The sequence below is a fragment of the Haliotis rufescens genome, unplaced genomic scaffold (genome assembly GCF_023055435.1).
Source record: "Haliotis rufescens isolate VD_foot unplaced genomic scaffold, xgHalRufe1.0.p SCAF_7, whole genome shotgun sequence".
Lineage (NCBI taxonomy): Eukaryota > Metazoa > Mollusca > Gastropoda > Lepetellida > Haliotidae > Haliotis > Haliotis rufescens.
Window position 1 is genome coordinate 28,283,819 of NW_025964361.1, and position 14,700 is coordinate 28,298,518.

The 14,700-nt window shown below is 39.8% G+C and overlaps 1 protein-coding gene across 2 annotated transcripts in view; it reads left to right on the top strand.

Moving 5' to 3' along the window:
• LOC124146969 (glutamate receptor-like) overlaps positions 1-14,700 on the top strand; it is a 73,607-nt gene that overhangs the window by 36,988 nt on the left and 21,919 nt on the right. For both annotated transcript variants that reach the window (XM_046517555.2, XM_046517554.2), the window contains exons 10-11: positions 3,802-4,014; positions 6,817-7,166. In XM_046517555.2, the coding sequence (XP_046373511.1) occupies positions 3,802-4,014; positions 6,817-7,166 (563 nt within the window). The remainder of the gene's footprint in view (positions 1-3,801; positions 4,015-6,816; positions 7,167-14,700) is intronic.

Genomic DNA, 14,700 nt, shown 5'->3' on the forward strand with positions numbered 1-14,700 from the left:
ATACGTTATTCGTAGACAATGAACTATCGATAACCTTTGCCAACCTTTGCCATCGATGATATAGACCTACCCGTACTTCGAAAAAAGAGGACTTGATGGGGATTATACCGAACCAGAAACTGACATCGACTGAATGCATATGAAGTTCGAATTAAGAAGGTTTTACTGTACATGAGCTAGAGATCAATGTGTACATATATCGTACATCATCAACGTTCGAACAGTTACACATAAAACGACAAATATCGGAAAAATAGTAAATCGTGTCCTAATGGTTGTCATGAAAGATGTATTGTTGGCACAAGAATATATACACAGTAAAGACTATCAGATATATGACACGGGGCACATGCGCCCCAGTCGTCTCAGTTCTCTGGGTTCTATGTGTAGAGTTGCGTCCCTTAGACGTACCAGAAACCTATGCTCGTGGGGTCGTTGATTATGTTTCCAGGTTTGGTGTAAACGTCATTAACCATAAACGTCACAGCCAGATTATACACCGCTCGCTTATATTTGATAAAGGACACAACTACGGAAATTACTAAATGAATAAAAATCTCAATTTCCAAAGAAAACTCAATCGGTAGTGCTAAAAACAACCAAGGAAATCGACCAAATTATCAAATGCTTTACGGAATTATCTTGCAGATATAAATGTCGACGTGTATTCCCTTGGTCGAAATTTGAGTCTGGTTATCGAAACAAGACGCTGATTCGAAGATCTTTGAATCGGATATTTTTAGTGCAAGTATTTCTGTTTTAAATCAATACTAAACTCCTTATTTGTTATAAAAATCTGTTTGGCTACTCTCAACTGCAATAAAGTACGGTGAATCTAAAGTATCGAATCCGGCCACGGGCTATTAACGTTTTTGATGGGAAACCATTATCCTGGTTCATCACCTGTTTTTAAAAGTGGAAAATGAAAATTGGAGTTCGTTTTAAAAAAAGCAGTTGCATTTTTATTTAACTCTCTGACACACGATATCTTAGTTTTTCTTTTATATATAAATCGACTTCAAATGAGTCACTGATTACATTCGGATAAAAACACCCTAAGCGGAATTTAATTGGAAATTGATGACAGACTATTATTACAATTTTCTAGTAACGTATTGACCACTTGATGACAGTGATGATCGAACTTCATCACTATACCGAGGAACCATTGGACAGTCACACAAGAAGTACTTGAGAGATCATTTTAATATACTCCTAGAAAATTAATGAGCCCTGTGTCATCTTACACAATCAAATCAACATTCGCAAAGCCATTGCTTCTGAAACGAAAATAGAGCTCTCTCAACGCATTTTCCCACTTGCTGGGGTATGAAGATTATACTAATGTACACTGAATATCGACACGGAATGTATAGCAGTGCATTTGTGCTCGATGAATTAAATAGCCTTTAAGTGAGGTTGCAAATTATGTCGTATGATAAATTTTCATAACTGAATTTCTTATTTAGATGTTTCTGTTCTTTTGGGAGCACATGTGCTTTTCAGAGTTGTGTCCCTAAAATATACCAGAAACATGCTATTGTTGGTTCGAATCCTGGTTCGCCTAGGTTTGCCAGCACTAGACCCGTGCTTCTGGGTTTCAACAGAGTGGTAAAAGTGGTTTACCTTTTACCCGGTAACATAACGTTAGACAAAGGGCCAGCGTGGAGAATGGCTCATGTCAAAACGTCAGCATCATATCTGTCCTTGTGGGTTTTATTAATTAAAATAAGTTTGATGTTGCTGTCACACCAGTACCGCCTCCGTGGTTTAGCTGGGAGCGTCCGCCCGGAGAGCGTAAGGTCGAGGAATCGATCCCCGGTCGCGTCACACCAAAATACTTTAAAAGATGGTACTTGTTGTTACCCTGCCTGGCGCTCGGTATTAAGGGGATAAACAAGGACTGGTGGTCCCGGAGCCAGTATTCTGTGGGGTATTCGTGTTAATCTGTGGCATGGTATCTGTCACGGAGCTGTGCTCAAGAAACCAAGGCATCATTAAACAAGGATAAAGTAGTAATGAAAACGCTGTAACACGTTCACGGGTTTATCATTATCAGCAATATGTTGGTATAGATAAAAATAAAAAGATTAGAATAACAATTGAAACTGACAACGATTAATTAAACCAGGACAAATAATATACAGTCTGATTAGGTAAGCAACTGTATAACAGTAATACAAAGCTTTAAGAGAATAGCTAAATCAACAATTTGTCAAGAAATTGACATGAAGCCTAGACAGCCAATTAAGTCTGATGCGACCAATTAACACTGGTGAGTTAATGAAAACCTCGGCTAGCTTAAATAGGGAGAAATAAACATAAGTCTCTTGGACAATAATTATAAAATAGACACAAAAAAAGCCTGAATAGCAAACTAGTCTCATAGACTAAAGTCTCAGTCACTGTGACTAGGCAAGGAAATTCTAAACTTCCCAAAACCAAAAGGTACTTGAGCTAAGGAGCACCTAGGCTCCCAATCGTAAATAGGCATTTGACCTAAGCTAGACTATTGCAGGATTACTAGAAAACGGAGTACGAAATACACAAGCCTAGCCAATAAGTTTTAGCTCAATACCACAAAAGAAAGTCAGTACCAGGGAGAAAACAGCCCCATTACCACTTTCGAACGAAGCCTAAGTTTCGACCTGACCAAACCAGTAGCAAGACGACCCGTAAATGGTCCAGCGATACCTGAGGGCGAAGACACATGAGTTTGCCAAGGGTTATATACGTGTGCGCGGACCTCGGAGAGGTCAACCTGAATGCAATAGCCGGGTGAGTTAACCACAACCAAGTGGGAAATGTAAGTACCAAACTAGAGAGCTGAACATAAACCTTTCGACGGTACCACTAATGAATTACAACCAGACCGTGACAAAATCGTGACCGTGTTTTTACGACCCGCTCACAGAATCCCAATAGGCCACGCTAGCACTATAAAATCGACATTAGTCCGGACGATAACAAGCAGCCACACACACATGAACACACGTGCATGCACGTCGCTATATAAGTGCAATAATCTTGAACGCGACGTAAACACCTCACATCACCTGTTAACCATATTCGAATTCCCCCTTTAAAAAACGTTGATTTACGCCACAATCATTACTAGTCCGGCTGTATCAGCGGGCTGTAAGTAGGTGAATCTTGCCCACGCAAAACATAGGTATATATCATGATAAATGGTCCACGCCATTCGGGGAATGATGACATATAATCACCCAGGCCGTGTGTGAAAGCGTGATTAATCATACACGTATTACTATTACAATAGCATCACGTGTGAAGGAGTAAGCCGAGAATGGTTTAGACGATACTACTTTGTGGAAACATACAAGCACGGGTAAGGTGCTGGCAGGATAATACAAATGTGGATGAATCTTGGATTCGAACCCAGAATCATACGATCTATTTGGCTCTTATAAAGGATGCAACTGACCTTAGACGACCTTGCCACCATCGCCATCATATGTATGGGAGAACTATCGTTTGTTTCAGAGTGAGAAGGTTGTTCAATGACAAAGATATGGAGTCATCAATGATGTTTAGTGATCGTATAATTTTGCATTTTTAGCCCAGTGAAATCTGTTTCGTTGGATAACCGAGACTGGTCATTCATACGGCCCGGGTTTGATTCCCCACATGGATACAACGTGTGAAGCATTTCCGGTTCCCCCGCCGTGATATTGCTGGAATATTGCTCATACCATACCCACTCAGTTAGTCTTAATACCATTTCTACATATCAATTATCAAGCCTTCACGTGAAAATATAAATGCTAATTCTTCTTACAGGATCCACCTTATTTGATGTTCAAGAAGAGTCCGGAGCAAGGCATCCCCATGATCACCATTGAAAGGTTTGAAGGCTTCTGTGTGGACCTGGCGGAGATGGTAGCACGTAACCTTGGATACGACTACTTTTTCAGACTTGTTAAAGATGGGAATTACGGCTCCAAGAACGAGTCCGGTATATGGAATGGCATCATCGGAGAGTTGATAAGACACGTATGTAGGACTCACTGGTAGACAGAGATCAGTGCTGCGTTGGTTAGTCGGGCAGTCTCCAATGGTGTTGATGCCATCAGTGGAACATCTGAATTATTCTGTTACTGTTAAAACGGAGCGGTGACTCCGTCTCGGAGTCAAGTCTTACATATTATTGGTATACACGTTTGGAAGATTGCTTGTCTCGTTCTGCTCCCAGTTGGATATTTGAATAGTTGCTCAATGAAGCAAGTTAGGCTTTTCATTGCATCCTCTAGTCCCATCTGTTCTGGAACACTTTGAAACATTACGTTTCTGTTTTATAGTGAGTGAGTGAGTAAGTATGGTTTTACGCCGCTTTTACCAATAAGCAATATCACGGCGGGGGACACAAGAAATGGGCTACACACATTGTACCCATGTCGGTAATCGAACCCGGGTCTGGAAGCGAACGCTTTAACAACTAGGCTACCCGACCGCCCCTTCTGTTTTATATCTACAAGCAGTAGACTTGGAGTAATAATTGCTTCAGATTGATCAAAGGAAAATGTTTTAATGTCGACACACAAACGCAAATAATTGTGAATGAGTGTGTGTGTGCGTGCGTGCGTGCGTGCGTGCGTGCGTGCGTGCGTGCGTGTGTGTGAACATTAAAACATTCTCTTTTGACTAAAATATAAAGTTAATCCTTATTCGCATCCTCTAGTTTTTTTATATATATATTTGTTGTATTTACACTATAGATTTCGTTTGTACATTATCTCTATTGCTCCATATGCTTGTCGTAATCGGTGACTAACAGGATCAGATGGTCAGGCTCGCTGACTTGGTTGATGCATGTCTTCGTATCCCAAATGCGTGGAAGTTCGCGATGTCAGTCACTGGATTGTCTGATCCAGACTCAATAATTCACAGACCGCCGTCATATAGCTGGAATATTGCTGAGTGCGGTGTTAAAAACATACAAATAAACAAATCTATTGCTCCGACACCGACAATGTTATGTGAACAAAACTAGTTGATTTGATTATTGCATAAATTGGTCAAATCATGATAACTGTCGTCCATACAAAAGTAATGTAAGAATAAAAGCATGACTATTACATTAAACACGAATCAGACCATTACCTGCAGTTATCATTTTAATCTGTATCTAGTTTAAGCATAAACGAAAATACGAAATTTGGGAAAAAAGAAAGACATTACTCCAGACCCCTTGCAAACAAATGTATGTTGCGCTCTACGAGCAGTGCGGATCTAATCTTATTTCCCCCATGACAGAACCTTTTTAAAACTGGTTGTAAGAAATATGATGAATTAAGGGCGACGTTGATGTATACAAAATGTCTCTGTTTTTAGGACGCATAAATATTTATATGACGATTTGCAGTATACATGTACGCTATTTTTAACAGCATTTACATGATACAGGCATGTTTTCATGGCGCTAGTCGGTAAATACAATTTATCACCAAGGGAGCGGTTGAATTCATTACGCGGCTGCAACTGTTCAGAATAAATTCTTACGAAATGACCCCATGTCTATAAATAAACAAGTAGCTCTAAACGTACGCACGGGACACAAATGATATAAAATTAAAGTTGTGTTTTACATTTACAAATTGGAGTATAAGCCTTCATTGAACGTCGGAGCTTATACAGATAGGTAGATAGATTTTTACAGATTGGTGGGGTGTACTTTTTAATAAAAGCGTTGGTTCGTCACGCCGAAGGCCCAGGTTCGATTCCATATGTGGGTAAAATGTGTAACGCCCAACTTACTATCATTTGATACTAGCTAGCATTCTCTGCCCAGCGATTACAACATGGCCATCCGTCTCCCCAGTTATCTTCAAGCAATGTATACTTCATGAGGCATCTTATCTCAAATTACTAATCAATTGCAGTTCACAGTCCATAATCAGAAGCTATCTCTGCAATGGCTCCGACTATATTGTAAGCATGACCGGTTGTGTTTATGAATCACTATCAAATAGTGATGAAATCATGTGTTCGTGAATGGGATACCGTATTCTGCTTCACCGGTGGCACCTATCGCAAACACAAACAAAGGAATTTTTTAACCTGAAAGGGAGGAGCGGTGGGTGACGTGTCATCCGTGTGGACCCGGTCTTGATGAAGATCATTATTGGTGTTCCCTGTTTTTTACTAAATTACTAAAGGCGATGTAGACCCTACTCACTCACTCACTCACTTACTCACGACCCGTGAATATTCCGGGGTAGAATAGGTCTTCAGCAACCCATGCTTGTCGTAAAAGGCGACTAACGGGATCGGGTGGACAGGCTCGCTGACTTGGTTGATGCATGTCATCAATCCCAGTTGCGTGGATTGATGCTCATGATATTAATCACTGGATTGTCTGGTCCAGACTCGATTATTTACAGACCGCCGTCATATAGGTGGAATATTGCTGAGTGCGGCGTTAAACAACAAACCAACCAACCACTCACTCACTCTTAATCATGTCGGTGGTAGCAGAATGTGATGTATACATGTACAACGTATGTCATTTATAAATCCTACATAAGGTATAGATATCTGTGGTGCTGACAAACCAATGATCAGCCACGGATACCCCCAACCAGCGGATCACGGCATGACTGAGGGTTGCAACTCTGCAAACGTCTCGCAATACTCCCGGACAACCCATATGACGGTGTATTGACATTGAAATAATAACCGTCTTTCTGAACTGAAGTTAAATATTTTAAATGTGTTTATAATCCACGTGTTGAGTAGTTCATCTCTCAGTGTTTAAAATGCATCCGTTTCAGCTTACTATGAATATCATTGTTCCAGGAAGCGGACATAGCTATAGCGCCGTTAACAATAACGTCAGAGAGGGAGAAGGTATTGGACTTCACCAAGCCGTACATGAGTTTAGGGATCAGCATCATGATCAAGAAACCTGAGAACGAGCCTCCCCATGTCTTCTCCTTCATGGAACCTCTCTCCCAGGAGATCTGGCTGTGCACCGCTTTTGCTTTCATCGGCGTCAGTGTCGTCCTCTTCCTCGTCAGCAGGTTCAGCACCGTTGAGTGGCAAGTCGACGGTGACGAGCAGAAGCTCACGAATGACTTCACCATTGGTAACAGTCTTTGGTTCTCCCTCGGGGCCTTCATGCAACAAGGATGTGACGTGTTGCCCAAGTGAGTATTACTGATGATGTCATTTTCCATTTGGGCGGAGGTTTATTGTGGCTTAGTTCATACGAGTATTGTTTCTGAAATGGAGATAGAAGTGTCATGCGGGCTTTTTAATAGTCTCAAGAGATAATACCCTTTTTTCCGTTTTGAGATGGTATTAAAAACGCCTAAGCTTATATCGCGTGACTATCGGTTGTCTCATGTTTGACCTTCATGGATCAAACTGCGATTGCATTTCAGATTATCGTTTTTGAAAAGGAGACAGCAGTATCACTTCCTCTGCTTGATAGACTGATAGGGTGACAATTTGCCGTCAGTTTTGAGATTATTTTAAAGACGCCTCAGCATATATGTTTGACCGTTGGATGTTTCATGTTTGACCTTCAGTTTATAATCTTCGATTTCATATCAGATTATCGTTTCTGAGATTGAGATAGCAATGCCAATTTGTGTCATTGAAATAATGATGGGGTCGTGAAGTGTCGTGCGGAAACTGTTTGATGAAAATTAATGTAACACGTGTGACGGTATTTCTCATGGGAAATAATCGTAAAACAAAACAAGCACGTACTTGGCATTTTACAACGTTTGGATGATATATGTCAGTTGGTATTGAGAAAGACACGTCATTAACTGATGTCGTGATACGAAGAAGCGCGACATCGTGATTCATATCAAGTGCAGCTTATTTGTCGTTGGTCTCATTTGCAGCTGTAACGGTCCTGAGGACGGGATTTCCGGATTAACGGGTTTCGGACAAACGTGGTTTCACTGTGACTGTAGTTGACAAAAGCAGGGGAATACATACTGCTATGCAAATTTGTCAAACACCGCTCTCTATAGAAAAGTTTATCATAAATTTTCCTAATATTCAAAGAAGTTTCGGACTTCTGTGGTAGAAGTTACCCCCTTATAAGTAGATGTCAAACATCGCTCACTATAGAAAAGCTATTAATAATATTTAATTAATATGCAATGATTTTCCGGATTTTTTGTGGTAAAGATTTCGTATGAGGCACCCCCCACTTGATGCTACCTTACCTGCCGGGAAAAAGAAAGTACACACATGATTACATACGTTATAGAAACGTTACTGGGCAAAAGGTCCCCCAAAACAGTGCAAAACGTTCAGGCCCAAAACAACCCTCATCAAATACATCACCATCGAATAACCATTTGCTGAACGTGTATACCTCTGGGATTTCCTCCTCAAAATCAGTCCAAAACAATTCACATCGAAGTTCTTTGCGCTTGCAGTGAAAAATTGATCACAGTAGCAAGAATTGAATTTTGCTCCCAAATCTAACATCAGAGAAGCATTATACGTTAGACAGAACATTCATTTACCTAATGGTGACCAGTTGATCTAATAAGACTGTGTCGGACTACTTGGGACGAGTCTTCGGTCAATGTACAGCAGAGCTAAAACAGCGGGAGAGTAATTGATTCTAAGCTTGTTGTTCCTGACCACTTGACCCCAGGGCACTCTCATCTCATCAACATGAAACATGGTGTAAAATCTCAAACACACACTTATTGAATAAGCGAATTGTAATCATTCGAAACAACAAATTGATCTGATGTTTTACAATTGTGTTTTGATGGTATATTAATGAAAGTTCTTAAATGTAGAAATACGGATTGCGGACAGTAGATGTAGAAAAAACATTTTGATTGTTTTTGTCACATATAAAATAGTAATATACCTCCTTAAAGATCCCTTCCGCATAAAGGAATGACCAGATAACATACACATGCATTGGAATAATGATAAATGTAAAGTTTTAACCGATTTACGAAAGTGGGGTTTTCTTTTCATTTTCTTTTATTTATCTGTTCTTTGTTCGCATATGTTAAGACACGGAACAGGCGTCCTATGACACGTTCACCATACATTTAGCAGGAGTTCTTAACTAACACAGATCCCACACTTTCCTCACCGCAACTCACGCATGATCATTCATTCTTTTCCCGTTGCATCACGCGAGTACCTCATACGAAATTTTATTAGCGCGCTCAGGTATAATATATTATTGACTTGTTAACGTCGGATCATATTCGTATCTACACATTTTAAATTAAAGAGAATATCAAGGCGCTGTAGTCAAAGATGACCCGTCAAATTATGATATGTAAAACAACCAATAATATTGTGCACGCGTTACGAAAATAATCATCTTATTTTCATAGACCCCTGACTGCTGATAAAGACATTATCGGTCGTAATCGTTATTTCGATCAGTTATTATCAATTGGTGTTTGCAAAAAATAATATGTGAATGGAAAATATTTGAATGTAAACATGACGCACTGAATAGCGTCTGAGAAAATTGTTTATGCTATTTCTTAAAAAAGCTTTATGTATACAGACCCTTGAAATTTGGGTTAGAATAGGTCTTCAGCTGCAACCCATGCTTGTCGCAAGAGTCGAATAACGGCAACGGGTGGTCAGGCTCGCTGACTTTGTTGATGCATGTCATCGTATCCCAATGGCGTAGATCGATGCTCATGATGTCAAAACCGGGATTGTCTAGTTCATACTCGATTATTTAAGACTGCCGTCATATAACTGGAATATTGCTGAGTGCGGCTTTAAACTGCAAACAAACAAACAAACTTGTATGTATGGTATACTACTGGATATACTAAGCCATCATGATCATGTTTTGTTTTAGTAGAAAACTGGGAAAAGGTGTAAATGGTATTTGTATTTAAAATTAGCTTGATGGAATGTTATGATGTGATATTAGTAGCCACAATAGTGTTATAATTTTAGTTATTACTTGCCCGTGAAGAGATCACCCGTTTAATAAACATACAGCTGTATTACACATTGTGTAATACCAAAACGCGTGCTTATGTACTCTCGGAACACGTTTCACAAATTTTGAAAGCTCTCAACATCCCTTGGCTTATTCAACGACATTGCGTGTGGAGATGATAGATCACTGAGAGGAGCTTATGCACACTCGATGACCCCAGCAACCTTGTTGCTAGGTTGGCGTCACATGGCATTGTTTCGCCTAAAGGATCTTGCAACAAAATTCCACAAATTACGTCATCGGGTATTGTGACGTGATTGTAAACTTTGAGGTGCAAGGCCCCGTTCCACAAGGCGATCGTACGGTAGCGCGACGACAGTCGTTGGTCTAAGTTAAAGTATATGAGTTGCGATAACCTTAACGCTACGATAATTTTGTGGAACGGACGCCTGAATTCTAAAGGTGGACTGTTGTCTGGTATTAAATTCATACGTTTCAACTTTTGACGTGTTTGAAGTATTACTGTGTTAAACTCAATTGGATTATGCCGTGGATCGTGTAGGTGTCAGCCTATTCACACTCAACAGTCTAATTCTAAAAACCTTATAAATGGCCAGTAATAAATAAAATACTAAACTCGCTCCCGTGTAAAAACAATTTTATGAAACTCGTTAATAGTTATGGTATCTGACTCGCTTTCGCTCGTCAGATACCACAACTATTCACTCGTTTCATAAAATTGGTATTACACGGGAGCTCGTTTAGTATTCTATATATACAAATCATTATTCTGACGGGTGTTAAGGAACTGTTCATATGAGATATGTATCAAATACCAATATTGATATCCAGATAGCTATGATATTAGATAGCGTTTACATATTAAGATATAAACATATACATGTACGAATACATCTTAATCTAAATCAATATTGATATACCAGAGATAGATCAAATGTTGTGTTCATCTGAATAATGGCGACAAAAGCCATTTATAATCATGGCTAATATCTGCTAAAAGCAGTATGTATTTATGAGTCACTATCAAATAGTGATGACACTAGGTGCTCGCGATAAGGTATGTATCCTGTTCTTCCGATGGCACCAGTTGCACCAAGAGGCAAGTCAAGTGTTCGCGTGAACAAGCAAGGGAACACAGTTATCGCATTGCATCTGACATGTTTGTGTCAATGAAACAATGAAATAGATATCTCACCCGAATACGACACTATGGCGTTCAGATCACCAAGATCAGTTATAGGTCAGGTGAAATTGGGTTTAACGTCGCGTCCAGGATTATTGCACTTAATTGGCGACGTGCATGCACGTGTGTGTGTGTGGCTGCTTGTACTAGTCCGGACTGATGCCGATTTATATAGTGCTTTCCCACTGAGATACCATGCCGATGTTTAACATGAATACCCCACTCAGACACAATATACTGACTCCGAACCGACCAGTTCTTGTTTTAGCCCCTTAATACCGAGCGCCAGACAGGGTAACAACAGGTACCATCTTTTAACGTCTTTTGGTATGACGCGGCCGGGGATCGAACCCCGGAAATTCCGCTCTCCGGGTGGATGCTCTAGCTCTAGACCACGGAGGCGGTAGATCAGTTAGAAAATGCAACACCGCGACTCGTGAAACTATCAACTATGTCAGGTCACTCGATGGAAAACACATGCTGGTCGACAAGAACATAAATTATCCCCTATTATAAGATATAACATTGATTAATTATTCAGATTAAAAAGGAAAAAAATAAACCAGTAGTTTTAAGAAATGAATATGAATACACGTTAATAAGAATATTTATAAATGCAATTTAAACACAAAATGTTTCTTAAATTTTGATATTTCAAAATTATTTCTGCAAAAATGTGAACAGGCACCACCTGAAACTGCTAATTTGTATGTCGAATTCAAGACAACCGCAAATTTAAACAAAAACTAATGCAGTACGTTCACACAAAATCTGTACCGGTCTACGCATCTCTCATCATCAACTGCTTCGTGTAAAACCATCTGCTCGCCTGTCTGTTCAATTCTATAGAACCCAAACATGGAACAACAGATAGTGATAGATCTTGAACCTCATCACTGAAACCCGATCGCGATAGCTTCGTTTCCTCGCCACAGAGTTGACATACAGTCATACTTGTTGTTGGTATTATCCAAGGACATTTCATCAGTACCATGTTTGAAAGGGATGAAGATTGAAAATGTCACTCACTACATTCTGTTTCCTTCAACCACACAGAATGGTGAATTAACAACACAGGAAGCAATGTAATGGGGCATCTTGTTTAAAGGTTACACGTGCAATTTGTTTATTACATACGCACGATTGCGTTTATTCATTTGGAGTGCTTTCGTCAAGGGTAATGAGGTGGTTTGTTATCCGTCCGAAAGCTTTTAGCAGATGCATTATAACAATCGGATACCTGACAAAGGTTAACCTGTACATGATCAGTTTGAAGTTTGAATTTAAATAGATCGATCAATTTTATAGGACAGCAATGCGTCATCGCATTGTTTTCAGTGTCGAAAGAGGCGGTGGTGTCGGCAAAATGTCATCAACGGCCGACGACACCCGATCCCCACTTAAGTGAACTTTTACAAGCATGGGGTATTCTTAACCTTCATGTGTTGAGATCCGGAATCCATACAGGGTTTAATACGCTGGCAAATGAAGATATGACAAATGATGAAGAGACATTAAATAAAAATGACAAAACCCATTCTATAACTGTAAGGAATATTGTACCTCTAAAAATTGTACTGCTGAAAATTGATCGACAACAAGGGATAGTTGACTATTTGAAAATTGAATAAAAGCGATAAAAACAGTTCCATGATGACACGAAATCTGCTAAAGCAGGGTCCATTGTACGATTCTGAATATATCATGGGCATGCGTTTATGAATCACTATCTCATAGTGATTATACCAGGAGTTCGCGAAACGTTGAGCGTAACCTGCGCCATCCGTCGCACCCGTCACAAACACATGCATAGGCAAGTCAAATGTTCACCTACAAACAATATGGAAACATATGGTTTGAGCTGTTGTTATATTGCTCGACACAAATGGAACATTGACCATTGGAAAGTTGAAGTCTTTCCTCCTGTCATACAGTCATGTGGAGAGTTGTTGCGCCGGTCCCTTTATTTCTGGAGCAGGTGGGTAAAGTAGTGGAAGAGAATTGGCGTTTTTGCCATTATTGGTATATATCAGAATATCAATATACCTGAAGTTTATTCTAGTAAGTTAAACCTCTTGGCCAAATTCCCTCCTTTTGATGCTGCTAAACGGAACAGAAATTCCTATTCCAATACATGAAGATATAGATCAGCAAGGGGTTGCCTACGCTGTGTGCTTCTTGCCGAAATGTTTTATCCCTAACATTTTGCTTTCATTCATGACACTTTGTCCCGAGCTTTTGAAGACAGAGATGTAACTGTATATATGGTCACCACGTCTTGGGCGGTCGGGTAGCCTAGTGGTTAAAGCATTCACTCGTCACGCCGAAGACCCGGGTTCGATTCCCAACATTGGTACAATGTGTGTAGCCCATTTCTGGTGTCCCCCGCCGTGATATTGCTGGAATATTGGTAAAAGCGGCGTAAAACCATACTCACTCAACACGTATTGTGACAAATGCCCAATGGTTCAAGGAAAAACGTTTTCCTTGAGTTTTGCGTGTAGTAAGGTGGTGTACAAAGTTGACAAAACAAATGTTTTCATATGACTGAACTTTCTGAGATTGCAAAAGTTCCAGGAAACCCTTTGGTGTTTTTTTAGAATCCACATGTTATAAATTCCACTTGTTCATCATCTGTGAATATAATGAAAATCCTTCCCTGATTCCATTCTGGTTTATGGGTAATCTTTGATGCTGGTATTTGGTGTGCACATTTGCTGGAAACAGTAAAATATGTATCTCGTGGTACGAACTTTTATGGAACTTTGCGATCCACTACAAATGACGAATGTCTTCATGTTTTAGAGCCAAGTCACAAGGTTTCGGCAGAGCTCTTCCTCAGTTAACAAACTGGCTTTATATGTGGCATTACTTGATATGTCACTTTTACCAAGTGCTTTGATCAAGCAATGATTGTAGTGATGCTAACATATAATGACAATGTTATTTGATATCTTGTCTGTGGGAACAACTAAACACTTTTCGTGTAGGGCAGCCGGACTTTTGATGACAGCTGGCTGGGACAGAGTTGGTTTATTTCAACTTTGTTTCCTCTTTTCAATTTGTGCATTCTACCAATTACAACATCACGCACTGACTTAACCAACTCTGAGAAACATTCAACAGGTCCATCTTCTCCATCGGCTATTTGGCATATGTTTCGACAGCATCCATAATGATCTTAGAGTTGTGATCCCAGCTGGAAGCAGGCTGCTCACGATATGTTGGTCCATGTTTGATTAACTGACGACAGTTGTTATCATCAACACAAGAGGATTCACATGTGATTAAATGGCCATTATATGGCATTATGATGAGTCTTGTCAGCCACAAGTAGTTGAATTACATTATGTGTTGCCAAGACCATGTTCTGCAAAACGTTGCTGTAACGGAACAACTTGGATGACATAGTGTTCGAATAGGGATCTGTAACTGAAGGCATTATTCGTAACATTAAGCTTTATGCACATGCACATGTCGATACAAAGGAAGATCAACTTAAGGAAAAGAACGAATTAAGGCATGTGTATTGTTTACCATATATGGCTATGATATTGACATTGTGAAAAAC